The sequence below is a fragment of the Bombina bombina genome, chromosome 5 (assembly GCF_027579735.1).
Source record: "Bombina bombina isolate aBomBom1 chromosome 5, aBomBom1.pri, whole genome shotgun sequence".
Taxonomy (NCBI): Eukaryota; Metazoa; Chordata; class Amphibia; order Anura; family Bombinatoridae; genus Bombina; species Bombina bombina.
This window is the reverse complement of record NC_069503.1, coordinates 924,065,660-924,092,487: the sequence shown is the minus strand read 5'-3', so window position 1 is coordinate 924,092,487 and position 26,828 is coordinate 924,065,660. Positions and strand designations below refer to the sequence as shown.

At 41.6% G+C, this 26,828-nt stretch overlaps 1 protein-coding gene across 1 annotated transcript in view; it reads left to right on the top strand.

Moving 5' to 3' along the window:
* The window catches only part of ARFGEF1 (ADP ribosylation factor guanine nucleotide exchange factor 1), a 489,402-nt gene that overhangs the window by 357,759 nt on the left and 104,815 nt on the right, over positions 1 to 26,828 (top strand). The window contains 2 exon segments of the mRNA XM_053715099.1: positions 6,093 to 6,264; positions 14,495 to 14,646. Of these exon segments, the coding sequence (XP_053571074.1) occupies positions 6,093 to 6,264; positions 14,495 to 14,646 (324 nt within the window).

Sequence of the window (26,828 nt, the reverse complement as noted above, 5' to 3'; positions counted from 1 at the left end):
ATGGAGGTCAGGAAATCAAAGATTTTAACCACCGCCCGGGCTCTTCATTCAATTCCTCGGCCATCAGTGGCTCAGTGTATGGAGGTAATCGGACTAATGGTAGCGGCAATGGACATAGTTCCCTTTGCTTGCTTGCATCTCAGACCACTGCAACTGTGCATGCTCAAACAGTGGAATGGAGATTATGCAGATCTATCTCCTCAGATAAATCTGGATCAAGAGACCAGAGACTCTCTTCTTTGGTGGTTGTCACAGGATCATCTGTCCCAGGGAATGTGTTTCCGCAGGCCAGTGTGGGTCATAGTGACGACGGACGCCAGCCTATTGGGCTGGGGTGCAGTCTGGAATTCCCTGAAAGCACAGGGTTTGTGGACTCAGGAGCAGGCTCTCCTCCCGATAATTATTCTAGAACTGAGAGCGATATTCAATGCGCTTCAGGCGTGGCCTCAGCTGGCTTCGGCCAGATTCATAAGGTTCCAGTCGGACAATATCACGACTGTAGCATATATCAATCATCAAGGGGGAACAAAGAATTCTCTAGCGATGATAGAGGTTACCAAAATAATTAGATGGGCAGAGACTCACTCTTGCCATCTATCAGCAATCTATATCCCAGGAGTGGAGAACTGGGATTTTCTAAGTCGTCAGACTTTTCATCCGGGGGAGTGGGAACTCCATCCGGAGGTGTTTGCACAATTGATTCAGCAATGGGGCACACCAGAATTGGATCTGATGGAGTCTCGTCAGAACGCCAAACTTCCTTGTTACGGGTTCAGGTCAAGGGATCCTCAGGCAGTATTGATAGATGCTCTAGCAGTACCCTGGTCGTTCAACCTGGCTTATGTGTTTCCACCGTTTCCTCTCCTTTCTCGTTTGATTGCCAGAATCAAACAGGAGAGAGCTTTGGTGATTTTGATAGCACCTGCGTGGCCACGCAGGACTTGGTATGCAGACCTGGTGGACATGTCATCTCTTCCACCATGGACTCTTCCACTGAGACAAGACCTTCTGATTCAAGGTCCGTTCCAGCATCCAAATCTAGTTTCTCTGCGACTAACTGCTTGGAGATTGAACGCTTGATTTTATCCAAGCGGGGTTTCTCTGAGTCGGTCACAGATACCTTGATTCAGGCTCGAAAACCTGTTACCAGGAAAATTTATCATAAGATATGGCGTAAATATCTTTATTGGTGCGAATCCAAAGGCTACTCATGGAGTAAGATCAGGATTCCTAGGATTTTGTCTTTTCTCCAAGAAGGATTGTAGAAGGGGCTATCAGCTAGTTCCTTAAAGGGACAGATATCTGCTTTATCAATTCTACTGCACAAGCATCTGGCAGATGTTCCAGACGTTCAGTCGTTCTGTCAGGCTTTAGTTAGAATCAAGCCTGTGTTTAAACCTGTTGCTCCGCCATGGAGTTTGAATTTAGTTCTTAAAGTTCTTCAAGGGGTTCCGTTTGAACCTATGCATTCCATAGATATTAAGCTTCTATCTTAGAAAGTTCTGTTTTTAGTTGCTATCTCTTCGGCTCGAAGAGTTTCTGAACTATCTGCATTGCAATGCGACTCGCTTTATCTTGTTTTCCATTCTGATAAGGTGGTCTTGCGTACCAAACCTGGATTCCTTCCTAAGGTTGTTACTAATAGGAATATCAATCAGGAAATCGTTGTTCCTTCTCTGTGTCCTAATCCTTCCTCTAAGAAGGAGCGTCTGTTGCACAACTTGGATGTGGTTCGTGCTTTGAAGTTTTACTTGCAAGCGACCAAAGATTTCCATCAAACATCTTCTTTGTTTGTTGTCTATTCTGGAAAACGTAGAGGTCAAAAAGCTACGGCTACCTCTCTTGCCTTTTGGTTGAAAAGCATCATCCGTTTGGCATACGAGACTGCTGGACAGCAGCCTCCTGAAAGAATTACAGCTCACTCTACTAGAGCGGTGGCTTCCACATGGGCTTTTAAAAATGATGCTTCTGTTGAACAGATTTGTAAGGCTGCAACTTAGTCTTCGCTCCATACCTTTTCCAAATTTTACAAATTTGATACCTTGGCTTCTTCGGAGGCTATTTTTGGCAGAAAAGTTCTTCAAGCAGTGGTGCCTTCTGTTTAACCATCTGTCTTGCCCCTCCCGTTCATCCGTGTCCTGTAGCTTTGGTATTGTATCCCACAAGTAAAGGATGAATCCGTGGACTCGTCTTACCTTTATAGAAGAAAACTAAATTTGTGCTTACCTGATAAATTGATTTCTTCTATGGTAAGACAAGTCCACGGCCCGCCCTGTCATTTTAAGACAGATTATATTTCTTGATTTAAACTCCGTCATCTCTGCACCTTGTAGTTTCTCCTTTTTCTTCCTGTACCTTCGGTCGAATGACTGGGGGGTGGAGCTAAGGGAGGAGCTATATAGACAGCTCTGCTGTGGTGCTCTTTGCCACTTCCTGTAGGGAAGGATAATATCCCACAAGTAAAGGATGAATCCGTGGACTTGTCTTACCATAGAAGAAATCAATTTATCAGGTAAGCATAAATTTAGTTTTTATTATGAATAGATAGTCTTAAGCTCTTTGCCCAGTTTTTTTTACCTAAGATAATATTAACTAGGAGATTGTGGTACCCTCTTTATCTTCCAATCCAAAGTCATCAAAAGAGAGATTAATGCATAAACTGGATGTGTTTAATGCATTAAAATTCTATTTTCAGGCTACAATTTTTTTTGCCAGTTTTCAAACTTGTTTGTTTGGTATTCAGGTAAATGTAAGAGTCAAAAGTCTACTTTGGTTTCCTTAACTTTATGGTTAAGTAATCAGATTCACAATGCTAACTTGGAAGTGAAGCAGTCGCCACCTTTATGTATTATAGCTCATTCAACTCGTTCTGTATCTATTTCTTGAGCTTTCTAAAATGAGGCTTTATTGGAACAAATACTTAGTCATCTTTACATACTTTCACAAAATGTTATCATCTTGATGTGTTTGCCTCGGCAGAGGCAGCTTTTGGCAGGAAGGTTCTTCAGGCTGTGGTTTCTGGTAAATGGATGCCTGCCTTTCTTTTTCTTATTGTCCAGCTCATTATTTTCGTGGACTCCACAGCTTGGGTATTAGTTCCCAACAGTAAGGAATCGTGGACTTTCACTTCCTTAAGAAATAAAACATAATTTTTTCTGATAAATTAATTTCTTTCTTCTTGGTGAGAGACCGCGAACCCACACAATTTTTGCTGGTGGCAGCAGTTATAGTTTTCACCTCTTTACCCTGCCATCTTTCTTACTTTTTCCTCCAATGCTTGGCTTTACGTAATACTGGGAGGGTCAGGGAAGTAGGAGGGATACTTGCAGCTATGGTGTAGAGTGTCTTTGCCTCCTCCTGGTGGCCAGGTGATGAATTCCCAACAGTAAGGAATTGTGGACTCTCATCACCAACAAAAAAAGGAATTTATCAGGTAAGAATAAATTATATTTGTATAGACAGGTCTTTGAGCACACCCTTAGTGTTAATTATGCTTACATAAATTTGTAAAATAAACTTTTTAACTCATTTGTGGGCTCAATTCATTAACATCTCCTTCCAGTTTTTCTTTCCTCACCTGCATTTCTTTTTTAATCCTTTTTATTGAGGTAGCAATGACAAACATACAGAAAGAAACATTGGAATGGCAACATGCCTACTTCGAATATCTAATACACAGACAGAGGATATATTCAGTGATGAGTCCTAAAAATAGGAGCAATTGGCCATACTGGGCAACCTCTTTTATATTTTTACATTCCAACCTGTGGAAGCAATTATCTAACAGATATAGCATATGAGACCAACCTTTCTCTTTAGTAAGTCTAAATAAAAATAAGTAGGTCTTTAGGTGTCCACTTAATAAACATCCATTTATAAGCAAATTCAAAAAACAAATAGTAGATAATAGTACAAATGTTAATTCTCACCGAAATTCTAAGAGCCTAAGGGATCTCTTCAACATCTTATGGCCCTAAGGCTTCCCGGGCCCAGACGGTCCAGCCCCCATCATAACTAGTAGTATTGGTCATCCTTATATTAATGCATATTGTCCCATCCCCAGGCCCCACCGAGTCAGCGCACGTCAGCTCAAGGCTATCAATAAAAGGCCCTAGCGTCTATGAAATCTTAAGGGCCTAAGGGCTGGAAACACGCTTCATTTTGATTAGCCCACAGTCTGAGGGATGCAGAGTAGGAACCAAGCACCACCTGACTAGGTCCAAAGGAGCCCCAGGGTACAGTAAAAAAACTACCAATATTATGGATGATATTCCCAAACGACAGAGCAAATATAGTAAGAATAAGGGTATAAGGATAAAGTACTCTGTGCCCCGGAAGCGGCAGAGACTACCTAACTCTGCCTTTATATGTGGAGGGCTGAGAAAGTCCCCTAACCACAAATCTGTACAATGGTGGGGGGCGGAGCCAGCACTAGACCAACCCCCCCCCCCAGAGCTAAGGGAGGCATGGAGAACAAACACAAATGTAACAATAACATGGAGCAAGCATTTAAGTAAAGGTTTCATATGGTGCCTAAAGCTGATATATATCTATTTGAAATAGACCCAAGCACTTTCTAACCTCCTGTATATTATGGCCTCTCTCAGACATTAGACATCTGCTTTACAAAATATAGGAGGTTCATGTAATTTCAGCATCCTAAATCTCTTTAGATCTGTAAGTACACTATAGAGCAGTACATTATCTGAGCGTATAAATTGCAATCCTTAAAAAAAACTTAGGAAGTCCTCATATGATATGCGCTCAAAAACGCAAGTTTGAGCCGCTTCAAAGCTAACTACTAACTCCCAGATGCTCAGTGCATCACCGGAGTACTAGTGTACTGTACTAGCCTGAGAGTCTGGTCGGTTCTGATGACCTCTATGCTATTTAGACTGCACGGAGCTATGGAATAAAACAGCCTACTCCATACCGCTCTAGGCTCCGCCCCCTCACCTGCATTTTTATGTTGCTTTAGGCAGTTGATTTATTATCCCACTCATCATTTTAGTGAATCAGCTGTCTACAGTGGAATTGGATCTAGGGAGGCTGAAAATACTGGACACTGGAGAGTTATTTTAGTGAATATATTATGGGGTAGATTTATGTAGCTGTGAATGCAACTGCTACCGCACGAGCCTTCAGGCTCACCGGAAACATAAGTTAAGAAGCAGCAGTCTTAAAACCACTGCTACTTAAGACGTCTGCCACCTCTGAGGTGGCGGACTGCAATCATCCCGATCCGATCGGGATAATTGACACCCCCTGCTAGCGGCCGATTGGCCGTGAATCTGCAGGGGCAGCATTGCACAAGTATTTCACAAGGAATGCTTCTGCAATGATAAATGCAGACAGCGTATGCTGTCTGCATTTAGCGATGTCCGCCCGTATCCTAATAAATTAGCCCCCATATCTTATGTGTGCAGACCCCTGAAAATCTGGTGAGAATTCACCCAAAATAACTTAAAAACAATAAAGCAAAACAAAATTTCAAGAAAACTAAAGCTATGGTAAATGTACCTAAAGAGACAGAGAAACTGTTAGAGCATGTATATGTATTTTTTACATTAGTGACTCAAGATAACAAAGTGTTTAACCCCTACAAAGGTGATCAAGACACCATTGGTTAGCCAATCAGAAGCTGCAGTCATACAACCCTGCCCCTGTTTAGGAGCTGCAAATAATGTACTTTATCTAGACTCACTAATGCAGACATTACTCGCATTTACGAAGTAGAGCATGCCATTTTTAAATTAGAATGTCAATTTCATTTGATTCACTCTAGAGATTATATCTGTTGTTCCTAATGACACTCATAATATACCTCCTGACTCACTCATTTCCTGCTCTCAACCTTCTTTACTAATGTTCCACCCTCATATATCAGTAAAGTTTAGCACTTATGAGTCTAATTGCCATAGAAGTGTCAGTTGTTGAAAAGTGTAATAAATCCATGTTGTGTTGGGTGGTTTTAAAGAGAAGCCATATAGCCATATGTCCTTTCATACATTACTTCTATATTGAATTCAGATTTGTAAAAGAGCTGGGCTATCTTCTTGCCAGGGGCTAAAGGCTGTTTTTCTGGTGTCTAGGTTAAAAATAAAATGACAAAAGAACAGTATATCAAAATGAACAGGGGGATTAATGACAGCAAAGATCTTCCAGAAGAGTATTTGTCTTCTATCTACAATGAAATAGCTGGAAAGAAAATATCCATGAAAGAAACTAAAGAACATGCAATAACCACAAAATCATCCAAACCAAGTAAGACATTAAGATTTCTACACATTAAGAACTTGCAAGCTTCTTCTAGCAGAGACACAATACACTAACATTTATTTACATGATGTTTATAGTAAGAATCACATTATCCAGATTTAGATACATTATGCATAAAACTGCGTACTGTGTTTATATGAGTTTAGCTATGAGAGGCTACTACCATTGTGATTTTTTTAATTGACAAGGTTGGCAGAGGCCAGTATTTATATAAAATTTAAAATACACAGAAAAGTAGTAGATGGTAATGCAAGGGCATACAATTAACTCTGGGCAGCTTTAGATCAATTAAGAAAACAGAATGTATTCCAAACATTCTTACTAGTAAATGAGTAAGGATAAAGAGTAAAGAACAAACCTAAAGTCATCTTGTATTTAGTTTCACGTTAAGTACATGGGAAGTTATGTAATGACTTTAACATAGCTTCCATGAGTAAAATGTTAGTGACTTGGACCATTGTAGAAATTACCTAAAAGAAGTAGGTAACTAATTCACAAGAAAAAACGCACCTCCCCCTTCTTATTTTCCTGTAAGACAGAAATTGACAGGTCACCTATTGTAAGCTAAGTTCATGATTGAATCACCTTCCCCTAAAATAAGTAACAGCATGAAGGGATTTAAAGAAAAAATATAGTATTTATCATGTGCAATGGTAGAGGAAATCCAGAATTTGCCCACATGAGCGCTGGAAAGACTATTGTAGAGGTAGTCTAATATGGAAGATGGAGATTTGAGGCTATGGGGTGTGGAGTCTGCGCCAAGCCCTAGTTTAGTGGGAGAGAGCAAGTATTTGCAGAAGGATTTCTGTAATTTTGAAAATCCAGATCATGATGGAAGATTTCTGGAGCTATGTTAAATGGACATGGAACCGAAAAAAATTTCTTTCATGATTTAGGTAGAACATACAATTTGAAAAAACTTTCAAGTTTACTTTTATTATCAAATTTGTTTCATTCTCTTGGTATCATTTGTTGAAGGAGCAGCAATGCACTGCTGGTTTCTAAATGAACACATGGGTGAGCCAATGACAATCAGTGTATATTTATGCAGCCACCAATCAACAGCTAGAACCTAGGTTCTTTGCTGCTCCTGAGTTTACTTAGATAAACCTTTCAGCAAAGGATAACAAGAGAAGGAAGCAAATTAAATAAAAAAAGTACATTGGAAAGTTGTCTAAATCGTGAATGTCTTATTATGACTTTATTGCCCCTTTCATACTAAGAGAAAGACACACTATGTACAGAACAAAGTAGAAAAGTGATATATGAAATAACCCAATGTGGAAAAATGTGTTACTTAAAATGCAGTTTTTTAAAGTGATTGTAAACTTAACGATTGTGCTGCACATTATATAAAAATATTATTCAAAACGGGAACTTAAATTCATGAAATTTTTAAATGATGCTTCATTTGTCAAATATTTACCATACAGTGATGGTAAACATTGCGCTGTTCCTCCGCCCGCATTTTACACTTAGATGAGCGATGACGAATCCTCCTTCAGCCAATCGTTGCGTGCACCATGAGCCGGACGCCAAGTGGTGCACGCAGCGATTGCCTGAAGGCGGATTCGTCATCATTCAGCTAAATAAAGTGTAAAATGCTGGCGGAGGAACGGCGCAATGTTTACCATCACTGTATGGTAAATATTTGACAAATGAAGTGTTATTTTAAAATTCATGAATTACAGTTCCCCTGTTTTGAATAGTATTTTTATATACTGTGCAGCACAATCGTTAAGTTTACAATCACTTTAAGGGTAACACATTGTATAGTTGTTTTTTTTTGTGTGTAACTAATTAATTTCCTTCTTGTAGACGAATCAAGATACCCCACTGTTTCTTTTGAGTACATCAACATAATTGGAAGAAAGTAGATTGTTCTAGGGGTACCCAGATGTCCACACTGTTTGCCATTTAGTCAGGAGTCAGAATTAAAGCCCCCCCCCCCATGCTAAAAAAGCTATTTAATCTTATAAATTCATATAGAGAGACTTGGGAAATAGAAGTGATTGCTAGAGAGGAGATAAAGATCATAATGTATTGTCCGTATTAAGATCATTTACTCTACTTAGTCCATAAAGCTGTTTCATACAGAAGAAAAACATATTTCTCTTGTAAGGTGTATCCAGTCCACAGATTCATCCATTACTTGTGGGATATTCTCCTTCCCAACAGGAAGCTGCAAGAGGATCACCCACAGCAGAGCTGTCTATATAGCTCCTCCTCTGTCACCCCCAGTCATTCTCTTGCAGATCTCGACAAGGGAAGTAGCTAGAGAGCTGTGGTGAATTAATGTAGTTTATCTTCAATCAAAAGTTTATTATTTTCAAATGGTACCGGAGTTGTACTATTTTGGCTTCAAGCAGAAAGGTGAAGAAGAGTCTGCCTGCAGTTTTTTGATGATCTTAGCAGTTTGTAACTAAGGTCCACTGCTGTTCTCACACATAACTGAAGAGATGGGTAACTTCAGCTGGGGGAATAGCGTGCAGGGTTTCCTGCTCTGAGGTATGTGCAGTTTTAAATTTTTCTACAGAGATGATAAGCTAGAAAATGCTGACAGTACCTGATTTATTTAAGGTAAGCCTGATTACAGTGATTTAATAACGACTGGTATCATGCTTGCTGTAAAGGGTAATATTTTTGTTATTTACTCTCATTGCTTAATAGATATAACGTTTGCTTGATGTATATAAATGTTTACTACATATGGTGATAAAACTTTATTCTGGGGCCCAGTTTTTCCACATGGCTGACTAGATTTTGCCTAGGGATAGTTTTTTAAGGCCCTCTCACTGTGAGTACATGTTGGGAGGGGCCTATTTTTGCGCCTTAATTGCGCAGTAGTTTTTGCAGCTTGAGACATCCAGCTTCCCTGAAGGAGACCCCTGACATATAGGACCCCTCTACAGGGTTTTTGTGCCTTCTAAAGTCGTTGTATGGGCAGGTAGGAGCCACAGTAGAGCTGTGGCAGTTGGTTGTGACTGTTTAAAAACGGCTATATCGTTTTTTTCATCCGGTTTTGAAACTAAGGGGTTAATCATCCATTTGCAAGTGGGTGCAATGCTATTTCAGTCTATTATACACACTGTAAAAATTTTGTAGATTTTACTGCTTTTTTCACTGTTTTGCAGTTTATGTGATTGTTTTTTTCTCTTAAAGGCACAGTACCGTTTTTATTTTTTGCTTGTTCACAGTTATTAAAGGGTTTTCCAAGCTTGCTGGTCTCATTACTAGTCTGTTTAAACATGTCTGACATAGAGGAAACTCATTGTTCATTATGTTTAGAAGCCATTGTGGAACCCCCTCTTAGAATGTGTACCAAATGCACTGATTTTACTATAGATTACAAAGACCATATTCTGGCTTTAAAAAATTTATCACCAGAAGAAATTGACAAGGAGGAAGTAATGCCGTCTAACTCTACCCACGTGTCAGAGCTTATAACTCCCACTCAGGGGACACCAAGTACATCTAGCGCTCCCATTGCATATACCTTACAAGATATGGCAGCAGTTATGAATCATACCCTTACAGAGGTATTATCTAAACTGCCAGGATTGCAAGGAAAGCAAGACAGCTCTGGGACTAGAATAAATACAGAGCTCTCTGACGCTTTAGTGGCTATGTCTCATACACCCTCACAATGTACAGGGGAGCTTCAATCTGTGGGTGATTTTTCTGATTCAGAGAAGTTACTTCAACCTGATTCTGATATGTCTACATTTAAATTTAAGCTTGAACACCTCCACATATTGCTCAGGGAGGTCTTAGCAAATCTGGACGACTGTGACGCTATTGTAGTCCCAGAGAAATTATGTAGATTGGAAAAATACTATGCAGTACCTACTTACACTGATGTTTTTCCAATCCCTAAGAGGTTTTCTGAAATTATTACTAAGGAATGGGATAGACCAGGTGTACCGTTCTCTCCCCCTCCTGTTTTTAAAAAGATGTTTCCTATAGACGCCGCTACACAGGACTTGTGGCAGACGGTCCCTAAGGTGGAGGGAGCAGTTTCTACTCTAGCTAATCCCTGTTGAGGACAGTTGTGCTTTTCTAGATCCAATGGATAAAAAATTAGAGGGTTACCTTAAGAAAATTTTTATTCAACAAGGTTTTATTCTCCAGCCTCTTGCATGCATTGCCCCAGTCACTGCTGCTGCAGCTTTCTGGTTTGAGTCTCTAGAGGAGGCTCTACAGGTTGAAACCCAGTTGGAAGATATTATTGACAAGCTTAAGGCCCTTAAGCTAGCTAATTCATTTGTTTCTGATGCCGTTGTTCATTTAACCAAGCTAACGGCTAAAAATTCAGGTTTTGCTATTCAGGCGCGTAGGGCGCTATGGCTTAAATCCTGGTCAGCTGACGTGACTTCAAAGTCTAAACTTCTCAACATTCCCTTCAAAGGACAGACCCTATTCGAGCCTGGACTGAAGGAGATCATTTCTGACCTCACTGGAGGAAAAGGTCACGCCATTCCTCAAGACAGGTCCAACAAATTAAGAACCAAACAGTCTAGTTTTCGGCCCTTTCGAAACTTCAAGAGTGGCGCAGCTTCAACTTCCTCTAACACAAAACAAGAGGGAACAAGAGAGACCTAACCAGGCTTGGAACAAGGGGAAACAGGCCAAAAAGCCTGCTGCTGCCTCTAAAACAGCATGAAGGAGCAGCCCCCGATCCGGAAACGGATCTAGTAGGGGGCAGACTCTCTCTGTTCGCCCAGGCTTGGGCAAGAGATGTCCAGGATCCCTGGGCATTGGAAATTGTGTCCAAGGGTTATCTTCGGGAATTCAAAACCTCTCCCCCAAAAGGGAGATTTCATCTTTCACATTTATCTGCAGATAAAGAGAGAGGCATTCTTACATTGTGTCCAAGACCTCCTAGTTATGGGAGTGATCCACCTAGTTCCGCAGGAGGAACAGGGGCAGGGCTTCTATTCAAATCTGTTTGTAGTTCCCAAGAAAGAGGGAACATTCAGACCAATCTTAGATCTCAAGATCTTAAACAAATTTCTCAGAGTCCCATCCTTCAAGATGGAGACTATTCGAACCATCCTTCCTATGATCCAGGAGTGTCAATATAGGATTACCGTAGACTTAAAGGATGCTTATCTTCACATCCCGATACACAAAGATCATCATCGTTTTCTCAGGTTTGCCTTTCTAGACAGGCACTACCAGTTTGTGGCTCTTCCCTTCGGGTTGGCCACGGCACCAAGAATCTTTACAAAGGTTCTAGGGTCCCTCCTAGCGGTCCTAAGGCCGCGGGGTATAGCAGTAGCCCCTTACTTAGATGACATTCTGATACAGTCGTCGACTTTTCAAATCGCCAGGTCCCATACGGACATTGTTCTGGCATTTCTCAGGTCCCATGGGTGGAAGGTGAACGTAGAAAAGAGTTCTCTATCACCTCTAACAAAAGTTTCATTCCTAGGGACTCTGATAGATTCGGTAGAAATGAAGATTTACCTAACGAAGGCCAGGTTGTCAAAACTTCTAGACTCTTGCCGTGTTCTTTATTCCACTTCTCGTCCTTCAGTGGCTCAGTGTATGGAAGTAATCGGTTTTATGGTAGCGGCAATGGACATAGTACCATTTGCCCGCCTACATCTCAGACCTCTGCAACTTTGCATGCTCAGTCAGTGGAATGGGGATTACACAGATTTGTCCCCTCTACTAAATCTGGATCAAGAAACCAGGGATTCTCTTCTCTGGTGGCTATGTCAGGTCCATCTGTCCAAGGGGATGAGCTTCCGCAGGCCAGATTGGACTATAGTAATGACAGATGCCAGCCTTCTGGGCTGGGGTGCAGTCTGGAACTCCCTGAAGGCTCAGGGCTCGTGGACTCAGGAGGAGGCACTCCTTCCGATAAACATTCTGGAACTAAGAGCGATATTCAATGCTCTTCAGGTTTGGCCTCAGCTAACTGCGGTCAGGTTCATCAGATTTCAGTCGGACAACATCACGACTGTAGCCTATATCAACCATCAGGGGGGAACAAGGAGCCCCCTGGCAATGTTGGAGGTTTCAAAGATAATTCTATGGGGAACCTCTTGCCATCTTTCAGCTATCCATATCCAAGGAGTAGAGAACTGGGAGGCGGATTTTTTAAGTCGGCAGACTTTACATCCGGGGGAGTGGGAGCTCCATCCGGAGGTATTTGCCCAGCTGATTCAACTATTGGGCAAACCAGAACTGGATCTCATGGCGTCTCGTCAGAACGCCAAACTTCCTTGTTACGGGTCCAGGTCAAGGAATCCCCAGGCAGCGCTGATAGATGTTCTAGCAGCGCCCTGGTCCTTCAGCCTGGCTTATGTGTTTCCACCATTTCCTCTGCTCCCTCGTCTGATTGCCAAGATCAAGCAGGAGAGAGCTTTGGTGATTTTGATAGCTCCTGGGTGGCCACGCAAGACTTGGTATGCAGATCTGGTGGACATTTCATCCTTTCCACCATGGACTCTGCCGCTGAGGCAGGACCTTCTTCTTCAAGGTCCCTTCAAACATCCAAATCTAATTTCTCTGCATCTGACTACTTGGAGATTGAACGCTTGATTTTATCAAAGCGTGGTTTTTCCGAGTCGGTCATTGATACCTTAATTCAGGCTCGAAAGCCTGTCACCAGGAAAATCTATCATAAGATATGGTGTAAATATCTTCATTGGTGTGAATCCAAGGGTTGCTCATGGAGTAAGTTTAGGATTCCTAGGATATTATCCTTTCTCCAAGAAGGATTGGAGAAGGGATTGTCAGCTAGTTCCTTAAAGGGACAGATTTCCGCTCTGTCTATTCTTTTGCACAAACGTCTGGCTGAGGTTCCAGACGTTCAGGCGTTTTGTCAGGCTTTAGTTAGAATCAAGCCTGTGTTTAAACCTGTCCGCCATGGAGTTTAAATTTAGTTCTTAAAGTTCTTCAAGGGGTTCCGTTTGAACCTTTGCATTCCATAGATATTAAACTTTTATCTTGGAAAGTTCTGTTTTTAGTAGCTATCTCCTCAGCTCGAAGAGTTTCGGAGTTATCTGCTTTACAGTGCGATTCCCCTTATCTGATTTTCCATGCAGATAAGGTAGTTTTACGTACCAAACCCGGTTTTCTTCCTAAGGTGGTATCTAATAAGAATATCAATCAGGAGATTGTTGTTCCTTCACTATGTCCTAATCCTTCTTCAAAGAAGGAACGTCTATTACACAATCTTGATGTGGTTCGTGCTTTAAAGTTTTATTTACAAGCTACGAAGGATTTTCGTCAAACATCTGCTTTGTTTGTTGTCTACTCTGGACAGAGGAGAGGTCAAAAGGCTTCGGCAACTTCTCTTTCTTTTTTGCTAAGAAGTATAATCCGCTTGGCTTATGAGACTGCTGGCCAGCAGCCTCCTGAAAGAATTACAGCTCATTCTACTAGAGCGGTAGCTTCCACATGGGCTTTTAAACATGAGGCCTCTGTTGAACAGATTTGTAAGGCGGCGACTTGGTCTTCGCTTCATACCTTTTCTAAATTCTACAAATTCGATACTTTTGCTTCCTCGGAGGCTATTTTTGGGAGAAAGGTCTTACAGGCAGTGGCGCCCTCCATTTAAGCGCCTGCCTTGTCCCTCCCTTCATCCGTGTCCTATAGCTTTGGTATTGGTATCCCACAAGTAATGGATGAATCCGTGGACTGGATACACCTTACAAGAGAAAACAAAATTTATGCTTACCTGATAAATTTATTTCTCTTGTGGTGTATCCAGTCCACGGCCCGCCCTGTCATTTTAAGGCAAGTGTTATTTATTTTTAAACTACAGTCACCACTGCACTCTATAGTTTCTCCTTTCTCTTGCTTGTCTTCGGTCGAATGACTGGGGGTGGCAGTTAGGGGAGGAGCTATATAGACAGCTCTGTTGTGGGTGATCCTCTTGCAGCATCCTTTTGGGAAGGAGAATATCCCACAAGTAATGGATGAATTAGTGGACTGGATACACCACAAGAGAAATAAATTTATCAGGTAAGCATAAATTTTGTTTTTGATTTTTTAAATGCTCCATTTTATTTGAAAAAATTAGTACAGTGTCTCTTGAAGCAGTTATGCATTTTGCTACACTAGGGAACATTTTTATCTCTGTATGTTTTTTATTTTAATGACCACCTCTTTATACGTCTGCTCCTAGCTATGTTTTACCTTTAGTTTATGCTGTATATTTAGAGCCAAGTAAAATTGTAATGATTATCAATGTAAACAGGTGTGGCAAGTGAGAAGCAAAGAAGATTACTGTATAACTTAGAAATGGAACAGATGGCAAAGACCGCAAAGGCCCTCATGGAGGCTGTGAGTCACGTGCAGGCGCCGTTCACCAGCGCTACTCATCTAGAACATGTCAGACCAATGTTTAAGGTGAGCTTTCATTCAAATAGCTATATGTTTGCCTTCAGTTCAGTTTTATTTTTTATGCATTGTGCTAGTTCTTTTAAAGTTACTGTATGTGACTTGTGTAAATCAAAAGTTGACTTCTTATTGGTGCTGGTATGCTGGCAATCTTGATATTATATATTATTATTTGATATATATTTAGTTACTTGTATGTATAATTGCATATCTGCAGGAGTTTGTGATAGCTCACCATAACCTCATCATACAGTAACTGAGCTTTGGCAGGTTACACATTTATCCAGGGATTTTTCTCTTTAGTTTAGAAAGGCCTTATATTTTTTTTTTTTTATTATTTATTCATTTTTATTATCATTATTTAGCAGCATGGTACAAAAGGATGTCATTGTTGATACAAAAGTTTAAACAGAAACAAAAGAGGGAGAAACCATCAGTCTCCAAAAGAAAGGAGAACAAACTCCCATATAGTAAAATGAAATAGTAGAGCTAGACTGTCCGTGATAAGTCCATTTGATAACAGTAGCCCCACTCCATATAAATGCATGGTGATTGACAATGACACCAATGTACAAAACATAACTCAAACAACAACAAAACTATGCCGAAATTTCTTAATTTAAGATCACTTTGTATATATTCTACACATCTAGTGGTATCCCTCGACTTTGTATTTAACTATCAACCTTTGAGAGAAGTGCTAAGCTAAAGAGGTCATTATTAGAGTATCAGGCAGGGGTGGGACCACGTCAGCCATACCTCTCTAAGATAACACTAGGCCTGTCATTCCTCCTAGGTCACTCTTGTAACTTGTGTAAAGCTCCCCCCTTCTATCCTCAGATCATTTTGGATTTCATCCCAGATGAATTTTAAATCATGGAAGAATTCTAACCTATTCGATTTAAAGAAACCGTATTCTTCCATTCTCAAGGTATCTGTCATGTGAGAGTGCCAGTCCTTTAGGGTCGGGGAGATTTGAGATTTCCAGAGCCTAGCGACTAAGGACCTAGCAGAATTCAATGCCAACTGAATTAGTCGTGTTCTTAATTTACATTTAGGTAACAGATTCAGTAGGGCCGTTGTCGGGTCTAGCTGATAGGAATCCCCCGCCCCATTATGACTTTTAGGATATTCTGTATGCCCTGCCAAAAAGGTGACAATTTAGGACATGCCCACCATATGTGTGTCATCGTCCCCCTTTCCCCACAACCCCTCCAACAAAGGTCTGACGAGGCAGGGAAAATGCATTTAAGTCTGGTAGGTATCAAGTACCACCTAGTCAGGAGTTTGTAATTTGTCTCTAAAAATCTAGCTGAGGATGAAGATTTTCTTGTATTATTAAAATTTTTAACCCACTCTGCTTCTGTGATAGTCTTATTCAATTCCCTATGCCAGCTTTCTATATAATCAGGAAGTTTCGAGCTCTGTGCATTAACTAGGAGTCTCTTAGCCCATGATAAGGTATGATGTGCTGAACTTGTCATAGCGCATGTCTGTTCAAAGGGTGTGAGATTTCTTGTAAGTGACTGTTTGAGAGGGTGGGTATGGAGAAAATGGTGAACTTGGTTATATTTTAGCCACCTAACAAAAACTCCACCTAGGATGTCTGTAAGGTCTAACCTGTTTTTGAGTTTGCCCTCACTGAGTAAATTAAATAGGGGAACCGTGTAACCCATCTCCCAATTATTCAGGTTATTCCTGTCAAACATTACCCCCCCCTAATAGCTCAGCATTCGGGGAAATTGGGGACATGGGTGATCTGAGTGTTGATATTCCTGGGAATCTCTTTATCAAAGTGTCCCATAATTCGAACACATGGTGTAAAAGTGGGTATGCCTTCAACCATGGGGGTCGATTCTGCCCTGCTATCCAACATAAAGCTCCCGGAGAGGGGGAGTGAAGTATATGTGAATCTATTGGAACCCAAGCCTTAGAGTCCCTATTTCTGTGCCACTCTATGATTCTCTGTAAGCCCGTGGCATGATAATAGGTTTCTATCCTAGGCAGACCGAACCCTCCCTCTCTGGCTGACCTGTACATAGTTGCCTTCTTAACTCTCGGTTTTATGCTACCCCAAACGAAGGAATCTAAAACCTGTTGTATCTGAGTAAGGAGGCCCTGTGGTAGGGTGATAGGGACAGCTTGAATCGCGTACAGCAATCTAGGGAGTACATTCATTTTCAAAATTTGGAGTCTACCCCACCATGAAAAGGGACGGTCCTTCCAAGTCTTTAAATCTGCAGATATAGTATTAAGTAGATTAGTGAAGTTAAGCTCCAGGAGGGCTTTCATGTTTGGAGCAAGATACATCCCCAAATATTTGATCGCTTGTGGTTGGTTTTTAAGAGTGCAGGACTGTAACAGGGTCTGAAATTCTTGAGGTGGGAGGGAGATATTTAAGATTTCTGACTTTTGTTCATTAATCCTGAAATTGGAAAAGTCACCAAATTGTTTGAGAACTTTCAGGACCTCAGGGACAGATGTCTGGGGTGATGATAACGTGAACAGGACATCGTCTGCGTATAGAGAGAGTTTACAATCTAAAGGGCCTACTTTAATGCCGGAAACCAGCGGATTATTTCTTATTTTCTGTGCTAAGACTTCCATGCTGATTATGAATAAGATAGGGGAAAGCGGACAACCCTGCCTTGTGCCATTGTGGATAATGAAGGGATCGGACATCATATTATTTACTCTAACCTTTGCTGATGGTGCATGATAAAGGCTCTGAATTCTACGAAGCATACCCTCCCCCAGACCCACCTCCCTAAGTGTAGCAAATAAAAAATCCCAGTTTAGGCGATCAAACGCTTTCTCAGCGTCTGTGGAAATAACCACCATATCCGTGTTTGTATGTTTAGCGTGATCTATTAATTGAAGTGATCTGATGGTGTTATCCCTGGCCTCTCGACCAGGCACAAAGCCAGCCTGATCAGAGTGGATAATCTGTGGGAGTATTCGGTTCAACCTATTAGCCAGTATTTTTGTAAAGATTTTTAAATCAGTGTTCAATAAAGAGATGGGCCTGTAATTACCGGGATGCGTGGGGGGGTTTACCTGGTTTGGGAATAACTGAAATCTGGGCTTCTAAGTATTCCGGGGGGAGATGTCCTTCCTTATCTATATACCTATATAAATCTAATAGATGTGGCGCTAAGATATCCTTATATGTTTTGTAATATTTGTTTGAAAACCCGTCTGGTCCAGGACTTTTATGTGATGGAAGGTCATTAATAACTTTCAGTATTTCATGTAGTTTGATCGGTTCGTCTAAGCTCTCTTTATCCTCTCTTTGAATCTTACTCAAATCTGCACTTTGAATATAAGTGTCTAAAAATTCTGCTTGCGTTACCCGCTCATTACAGGGGAGATTGTAAAGATTCCCATAGTAGGTCATGAATGATTTAGCTATCAGATTTGAGTCCGACGTTTCCGTGCCGTCGTCTGCTGTTATATTGAGAATGTAGTTGTGTAATGTTTTGCACTTTAAGGCCCTAGCGAGCAGGGTACCAGATTTGTTACCTCCATGGAAGTATATCTTCCTAAGATATAAAGCCTTTACGCATGCCTCCTTATGCAAGTAGTTTTGTAGCTGGGATCGTGATGTGGCTAGCGCCTGCAAAAGATCCTGTCTCTGGGGATTACTTTTATGTGAATTTTCGTCAGTTTGTACTTTCTGTAGTAGTGTTTTGTATTGTGCTAGCGAAGAACGCTTTTTAATAGCTTTCTGTTTCAGCAACGACCCCCTGAGAACAGCCTTATGTGCGAACCAAGTCATTGGAGTGTACGTCGTGGAGTTGCAGTTTAGCTGAAAGTACTCTGTCAAAGCTTGCTGGGTTTGTTGTACGACTAGTGGGTCATGTAGCATAGCCTCATCCAGTCTCCAGTGAAACGGGTGTATTGGTACCGAGGGCCAGGTCAGAGTCAACGATATTGAGGAGTGGTCAGACCATGTTATTGGAGAAATATCAGCGTCTGTAACTAATGGCATATTACTATGGTTAATAAACCAATAGTCTATGCGTGAGTATGATTTGGCTGGATTAGAATAAAATGAATAGTTGCGTGCGGTGGGGTGAAGTGTGCGCCAGGTGTCCAAAAGGGTGAGGCCCCTTAATGTGTTAAGAATTAGATTTCTAGTTTTAGATGTAGTGATACTGCGGCCTTGTGAACAATCTAAAGTCGGGAACAATGCTACATTTAGATCTCCCCCTAACAGGAGTGTGCCTTTTTGGATCTCTAGGAGTTTGTTACTGACTGTCGTCAAAAAGTGAGCTTGTCCTGTGTTGGGTGCATATACGTTAGCCAGGGTAATTGGTCTATTAAACAACATACCCACTAGTATTATATAGCAACCTTCCCTATCCACCAATTTCTCCAACAGCTGGAAGTGTGTATTTTTATTGAATAATATTCCCACCCCATTCTTTTTCTCTGTGTTAGAGTGAAGGTACGAAGTGGGGAAGTCTCTAGATTTGAATGTAGGTTCTTTGTTGGTGACAAAATGGGTTTCTTGAACAAAAATAATGTTAGCTTTTTCTTTTCTCCCCCAATTAAGCGCTATGGATCTTTTAGTTGGGGAATTTAAGCCCTTACAGTTTTGAGAGATTAGTTTAATTTCCTTAATTTGTGTACCTACGTCGGTGTTGTGGGATAAAGCTCATTACCTTACGTCGGAGGAGTTGCCCAGTCATGTAGTGTCTATACTCAGCCATCGCAGTGTCAAAGAAAATGGCACCATTGAAGTGTTGGTCCGGCCCACCCCTGCCTGTGGTTAGATAGTGGATGGAAGTAACTCTCTTATACGTGTATACAAAAACATCTCTTAGTCCTGGATCAGAAGTAAGCAATACAAAAGTATCATTATTTCGGCATAAACAACAAAACAATAAACAATACAACCAAACAAGAAACCTGAAAACAAAAAACATTTCATAACAAAAATTCCCTGTAAAACCTTCCCAAGTAATATTGGGGTTCATAGGGGAATTAGTTCAACCGAACGAGGTTGAAAGGCACCTGTGAAGGAGAGAAACAGTGTTAAAGGGGAGAAAAGGGGAGAGAGAAGACCATAGCATAAACAATCTATCTCAGGAGCAAATGAAACATAGCACCAAAGTAAGACCATGATAATAATCATGCTTAAGGCTAATCTCAGGAATGTCTCAAGTATCTTTATCGGCCGGCTAGGCCTTCACTGCCAAAGGAACTGTATAGATAGTCTAAAGATCCCTCAACTCGGGTCTAGATCTGCTGGCCCTTTCCGATGTTTTGATGCGTCATCTCTAGATCTTTTCTTTGCCGCTTTCGTCCATTGAGGTTTTGGCGCTGCTGAATTTCTTTGTGAGTCAGAAATATCCGAAGGTTCCAATGAAGGGAGGGTAGGTTTTGGTATGCCCAGTGTTTGGCAAAAGTGGTCCAGATCTTCTAGTGTCCTGTATGTTGCAAGTTTGTTGTTCTTCAGTACTCTCAAACTGAAGGGAAATCCCCATCTGTAGGGTAGACCGTGATCTCTCAGATGAAGCGTGAGGAATCTTATTTCTTTGCGGTTTTGTAAGGTGATAGGGCTGAGGTCTGCGTAAAATTGAAGCGTGTCACCATCCAAAGTGAAGGATTGTTGTTTTCTTGTAGCATTTAATATTGCTTCTTTATCGGTGTATCTGTGAAACCTCAGGATTATATCCCTTGGAGGCTCTCCATCCCGTTGCTTGGGTCTTAAAGCTCTGTGCGCCCTGTCAATCGCTACCTCAGGTAGCTGCTGATTATTCAATAGTTGTTTGAAGATGTTTTGTAGATGTGAGGGCAGAGTGTCGCTCGTGATTTTTTCAGAGACACCCCGAATGCGTAGATTTTGTCTCCTACCCCTGTTGTCGAGGTCTTCTAGCTTGGATTGGAGATATTCAATTTGTGATTCCTGGGTCTCCATTTTCCTGTTGATTAGGTCCATGTTGGATGTAGTCTCTTCCTCTAATTCTTCCAAATAGGCCACTCTGCCTCCCAGATCCGCAACTTCTTTCTTTATTTCTGTTAAACCCTCTTTCAGCATCTTGCTGACCTTTTGAAAAAAAGAGGAGAGGTCTGCTTTGGTCGGGAGATCCTTAAGGTCAGCTTTAGTTATAGGTGATTCTCTGTCAGGAGGAATTGGATCCTGTTGCTCTTCTTGAGACATTTTGAGAATTATCATCTTCCTCCACAGTTGGAGAGTGTATAGCTTTAAAGAATGTGTTCATCTTTGAACTAGAAGTAGCATGTGGCTTTGTACCCTTGTCCACCCTGGGGACTCTCCTGGATGCCATAGTGTGATGCAGATAAACAGTAGCTATACCAGGTTATAGAGAGAGGTGTGGCGTTCAGTCAGGGCATATATATAGTATGATGTTGCAGACTTTAAATTGCAATGAGATGAATGCAAAAAAAAACACACAAAAAAAAAACAAAAAAACGATTCAGGTAATAATCCCCTATCAAATGACAGTCTCTGTGTTTATAAGCAGATTCTTCCTGTTGCTGAGATTATCTATGCTGTGCTTCAAATGGGGTTTCTGATACAGTCATGCAGGGGCCCAGTAAGTGTGCTTATTAAGTTGTTAAATGCAGCAAACACCAAGCCTTTTAACACATCAGTTAGGGTTTCTATACACCAATATTTGATCTTCTGTAGCTAAACAGGATTGTAAGGGCCTGAGGCTGTAAATTTAGGCAGGGCCTTAATAGCTACAGGGTTTCCCTGGCAATTCAGCAGGGGCCCGTTTTTAAAGGCTTTTATTTCAGCTTTTTATCCCAAAAAAAAAAAAAAAAAACAATTCAGCTAATAATCCCCTATCAACTGACAGTCTCTGTGTTTATAAGCAGATTCCTCCTGTTGCTGAGATTATCTATGCTGTGCTTCAAATGGGGTTTCTGATACAGTCATGCAGGGGCCCAGTAAGTGTGCTTATTAAGGTGTTAAATGCAGCAAACACCAAGCCTTTTAACACATCAGTTAGGGTTTCTATACACCAATCTTTGATCTTCTGTAGCTAAACAGGATTGTGAGGGCCTGAGGCTGTAAATTTAGGCAGGGCCTTAATAGCTACAGGGTTTCCCTGGCAATTCAGCAGGGGCCCGTTTTTAAAAGGCTTTCTCCTACATTGGTGTATCCGGTCCACGGCTTCATCCTTACTTGTGGGATATTCTCTTCCCCTACAGGAAGTGGCAAAGAGAGCACACAGCAGAGCTGTCCATATAGCACCCCTCAGGCTCCGCCCCCCCAGTCATTCTCTTTGCCGCTCTGAACAAGTAGCATCTCCACGGGGGTGATAAAGAGTATGTGGTGTTTGTTGTAGTTTTTTATTTCTTCTATCAAGAGTTTGTTATTTTAAAATAGTGCCGGTTTGTACTATTTACTCTACAGCAGAAAGTGATGAAGATTTCTGCTAAGAGGAATATGATTTTAGCACCAGTAACTAAAATCCATTGCTTTTCCCACGCAGGACTGTTAACCAGAGAACATCAGTTGGGGGGAACAGTTTGCAGGCTTAACTGCTTCAGGTATGATCAGGCATTTTTCTAACAAGACCATGTAATGCTAGAAGACTGTCAGAAATTCCCTCTGGGATTGGTGAGCCATTTTTTTCTAATAGACTCTGTATAAAATGATGGCTTATATTTAGGGCTCTATGCTGGTTGACACTATTGTGGGCTTTAAAATCGATTGCTTTTTAACATGTTTTTCACTATAAATAAGGTGTTTTTTCAGACTTTAAAACACTTTTGGGGTTTAATTTCGGCCTGGCACTTATTTGGACATCTAAATCTAGTCAGAAAGTCCCCTCCACTCTAGAATGAAGAGGGAGGAGGCCTAATTTTTAGGCCTAAATTGTGCAGTTGTTTTTGCCTAGGCAATCCATGCAGCTTCATGTGGGGAGTCAAGAGGCATCATAAAAGACTCCAGGGAGGCTTATTTCCTGCTAAAATAATCCCTAATGAAGGTAAAGGCTACAGTGAGAAGCTGTGGCTAGTACTGTAGTGTGTTAACTGGCTAATAACTGTTATTAACTCCGGTTTGGGCATTAAGGGGTTAATTGATCTGAAAATTTGTGTGCAATCTTTTCAAAGCATTAAGACTCTGTGGTGAAAATTTCATTAAAATCGGATGTTTATTTCATGGTTTTTTTGATGTTTCAGTAAAAAAGTGTGCATTAAGGGGTTAATTGATCTGAAAATTTGTGTGCAATATTTTCAAAGCATTAAGACTGTGGTGAAAATTTCATTAAAATCGGATGTTTATTTCATGGTTTTTTGATATTTCAGTAAAAAAGTGTGCTTTTTAAATATTTAAAGAGACAGTAACGTTTTTGTCAAATATAATTTTTATTGCATTATAGTTCTGTTTAAGTCTGTTAAACATGTCTGAGTCTTCAGATAGCCTATGTTCTGTATGTCCAAAGGCCAAGGTGGTTCCCCCATTAAATTTATGTGTGAAGTGTGCCATAGCGTCCAAACAGCTTAAGGACAGTACAATCACACTTAAAAATATAGCCCAAGATGATTCTTTAGCTGAAGGTAGTGAAAATAGCTTGCTTTCCTCTCCTTCTGTGTCAACACCAGCTATGCCCGCGCAGGCGATGCCCAGTACATCTAGCGCACCAATTGCGATTACTATGCAACAGTTAGCAGCAGTAATGGATAATTCTATCGCAGCATTTTTATCCAAACTGCCAGCTTTCCTAGGAAGCGTGATTGCTCAGTTTTAAATACAGAAAATGAGCAAACTGACGCAGAGGATAATTTATCTGTAGTGCCCTCACATCAATCTGACTTGGCGGTGAGGGAGGGCTTGTCTGAGGGAGAAATTTCTGACACAGGAAAAGTTTCTCAGCAGGCAGAGCCTGATACCATAGCATTTAAATTTAAGCTAGAACACCTCCGCGCTCTACTTAAGGAGGTCCTGGCTACTCTTGATGATTGTGACCCTTTGGTGGTCCCAGAAAAATTGTGTAAAATGGATAAATTCTTAGAGGTCCCAGTACACACTGATGCGTTTCCGATACCTAAGAGGGTGGCGGATATAGTGAATAAGGAGTGGGAGAGAGCAGGTGTACCTTTTGTTCCCCCTCCTATATTTAAGAAAATGTTCCCCATTGTTGACCCCAGAAGGGACGCGTGGCAGATGGTCCCTAAGGTAGAGGGGGCAGTTTCAAAGCTAGCTAAGCGCACAACTATACCAATAGAAGACAGTGGCGCTTTCAAAGATCCTATGGATAAAAAATTAGAAGGTTTATTTAAGAAAAATTTTGTTCAACAAGGTTTTCTTCTTCAACCAATTTCTTGCATTATTCCTGTAACCACTGCAGCTGCTTTTTGGTTTGAGGAATTAGAAAACTCGCTCCAGAAGTAGACTTCTTAGGATGAAGTCATGGATAGAATTCACGCCCTGAAGTTGGCTAATTCTTTCATTACAGATGCCGCTTTTCAGTTAGCTAAATTAGCGGCGAAAAATTCTGGTTTCGCAATAGTGGCGCGTAGAGCGCTTTGACTAAAATCGTGGTCGGCGGATGTGTCGTCCAAAACAAAATTGTTTAATATTCCTTTCAAGGTAAGACCCTATTCGGGCCAGAGTTGAAAGAAATTATTTCAGATATCACTGGGGGAAAGGGCCATGCCCTTCCACAGGATAGACCTTTCAAAGTTAAAAATAAGTCTAATTTTCGTTCCTTTCGCAATTTCAGGAATGGACCGGCTTCTACCTCTACAGCCACTAGGCAAGAGGGTAACGCACCCCAGCCCAAACCAGCATGGAAACCATTGCAAGGCTGGAACAAGGGTAAACAGGCCAAAAGACCTGCTGCTGCTACCAAGACAGCATGAAGGGGTAGCCCCCGATCCGGGACCGGATCTAGTAGGGGGCAGATTTTCTCTCTTTGCTCAGGCCTGGGCAAGAGATGTTCCGGACCCCTGGGCACTAGAAATTGTCTCTCAGGGGTATCTTCTAGAATTCATGGACCTTCCTCCAAGGGGAAGGTTCCACTTGTCTCGCTTATCTTTAGACCACATAGAGAGACAGGCATTCTTACATTGCGTAAAGTACCTTTTAAAAATGGGAGTGATAAACCCAGTTCCAACAGCAGAACAAGGACTGGGATTTTACTCAAACCTGTTTGTAGTTCCCAAAAAGGAAGGAACTTTCAGGCCAATTCTGGATTTAAAGATCCTAGACCAATTACTCAGAGTTCCATCATTCCAAATGGAAACCATTCGGATTACCAGTTCGTGGCTCTTCCCTTCGGATTGGCCACTGCTCCAAGAATTTTCACAAAGGTGCTAGGGTCCCTTCTAGCGGTGCTAAGGCCAAGGGGCATTGCAGTAGCACCTTAACTAGATGACATTTAATACAGGCATCGTCTTTTCACAAAGCAAGGGCTCATATGGACATTGTTCTAGCCTTTCTAAGGTTTCACAGGTGGAAGGTGAACATAGAAAAAAGTTCTCTGTCCCCGTTCACAAGGGTTCCCTTCCTGGGAACAATAATAGACTCGGTAGAAATGAAAATCTTTCTGACAGAGGTCAGGAAACTAAAACTTTTGAACACTTGTCGAGTTCTTCAATCCATTCCTCAACCCTCCATAGCTCAGTGCATGGAGGTAACAGGACTAATGGTTGCGGCAATGGACGTGGTTCCTTTTGCTCTAATTCATTTAAGACCATTGCAACTGTGCATGCTCAAACAATGAAATGGGGATTATGCAGATTTTTCTCCCCAGATTCAGATGGACCAGCAAACCAGAGACTCACACCTCTGGTGGTTGTCTCAGGATCACCTGTCTCAGGGAATGAGTTTCCGAAGACCGAAGTGGATCATTGTCACGACCGACGCCAGCCTCTTAGGCTGGGGCACGGTCTGGAAGTCCCTGAAGGTTCAGGGTCTATGGTCTCGGGAAGAATTTCTTCTCCCGATAAACATTTTGGAATTGAGAGCGATATTCAATGCGCTCCGGGCATGGCCTCAACTAGCGGAGGCCAAATTCATCAGTTTTCAGTCGGACAACTTGACGACTGTTGCGTACATCAATCATCAGGGGGGAACAAAGAGTTCCCTGGCGATGAGGGAGGTATCCAAGATCATCAAATGGGCAGAGGATCACTCCTGCCATCTATCAGCAATTCACATCCCAGGAGTGGACAACTGGGAAGCGGATTATCTGAGTCTTCAGACTTTCCATCCGGAGGAGTGGGAACTCCACCCGGAGGTTTTTTTTGCTCGGCTGACCCAGCTATGGGGCATTACAGATCTGAATCTGATGGCGTCACGTCAGAACTTCAAAGTTACACGTTACGGGTCCAGGTCCAGGGATCCCAAGGCGACATTGGTAGATACCTTAGTAGCGCCTTGGTCGTTCAATCTAGCTTATGTCTTTCCACCGTTTTCCCTTCTCCTCCGGCTAGTAGCCAGGATCAAGCAGGAGAAGGCTTCGGTAATTCTAATAGCTCCTGCGTGGCCACGCAGGACTTGGTATGCAGACCTGGTGAATATGTCATCGGTTCCACCATGGAAGCTGCCTTTGAGGCAGGACCTTCTAATTCAAGGTCGATTCGAACATCCAAACCTAGTTTCTCTGCAACTGACTGCTTGGAGATTGAACGCTTGATTCTAGCTAAACGTGGGGTTTCGGAATCAGTTATAGATACTCTGATCCAGGCTAGAAAGCCTGTCACCAGGAAAATTTACCATAAGATATGGCGGAAATATCTTTGCTGGTGCGAATCCAAGGGTTACTCATGGAGTAAGATTAGGATTCCAAGGATACTATCTTTTCTCCAAGAAGGATTGGAGAAAGGTCTGTCAGCTAGTTCTTTTAAGGGACAGATATCTGCTCTGTCTGTTTGGTTACACAAGCGTCTGGCAGCCATGCCAGATATTCAGGGTTTGTACAGGCTTTAGTCAGAATCAAGCCTGTCTACAGACCTGTGGCTCCTCCATGGAGTCTAAATTTAGTTCTTTCAGTTCTTCAAGGGGTTCTGTTTGAACCTCTACATTCCATAGATATTAAGTTACTATCTTGGAAAGTTTTGTTTTTTTGTAGCTATTTCTTCTGCTAGAAGAGTTTCTGAATTGTCTGCTTTGCAGTGTAATTCACCCTATCTGGTGTTTCATACAGATAAGGTCGTTTTACGTACCAAACCTGGTTTTCTTCCAAAAGTGGTTTCCAATA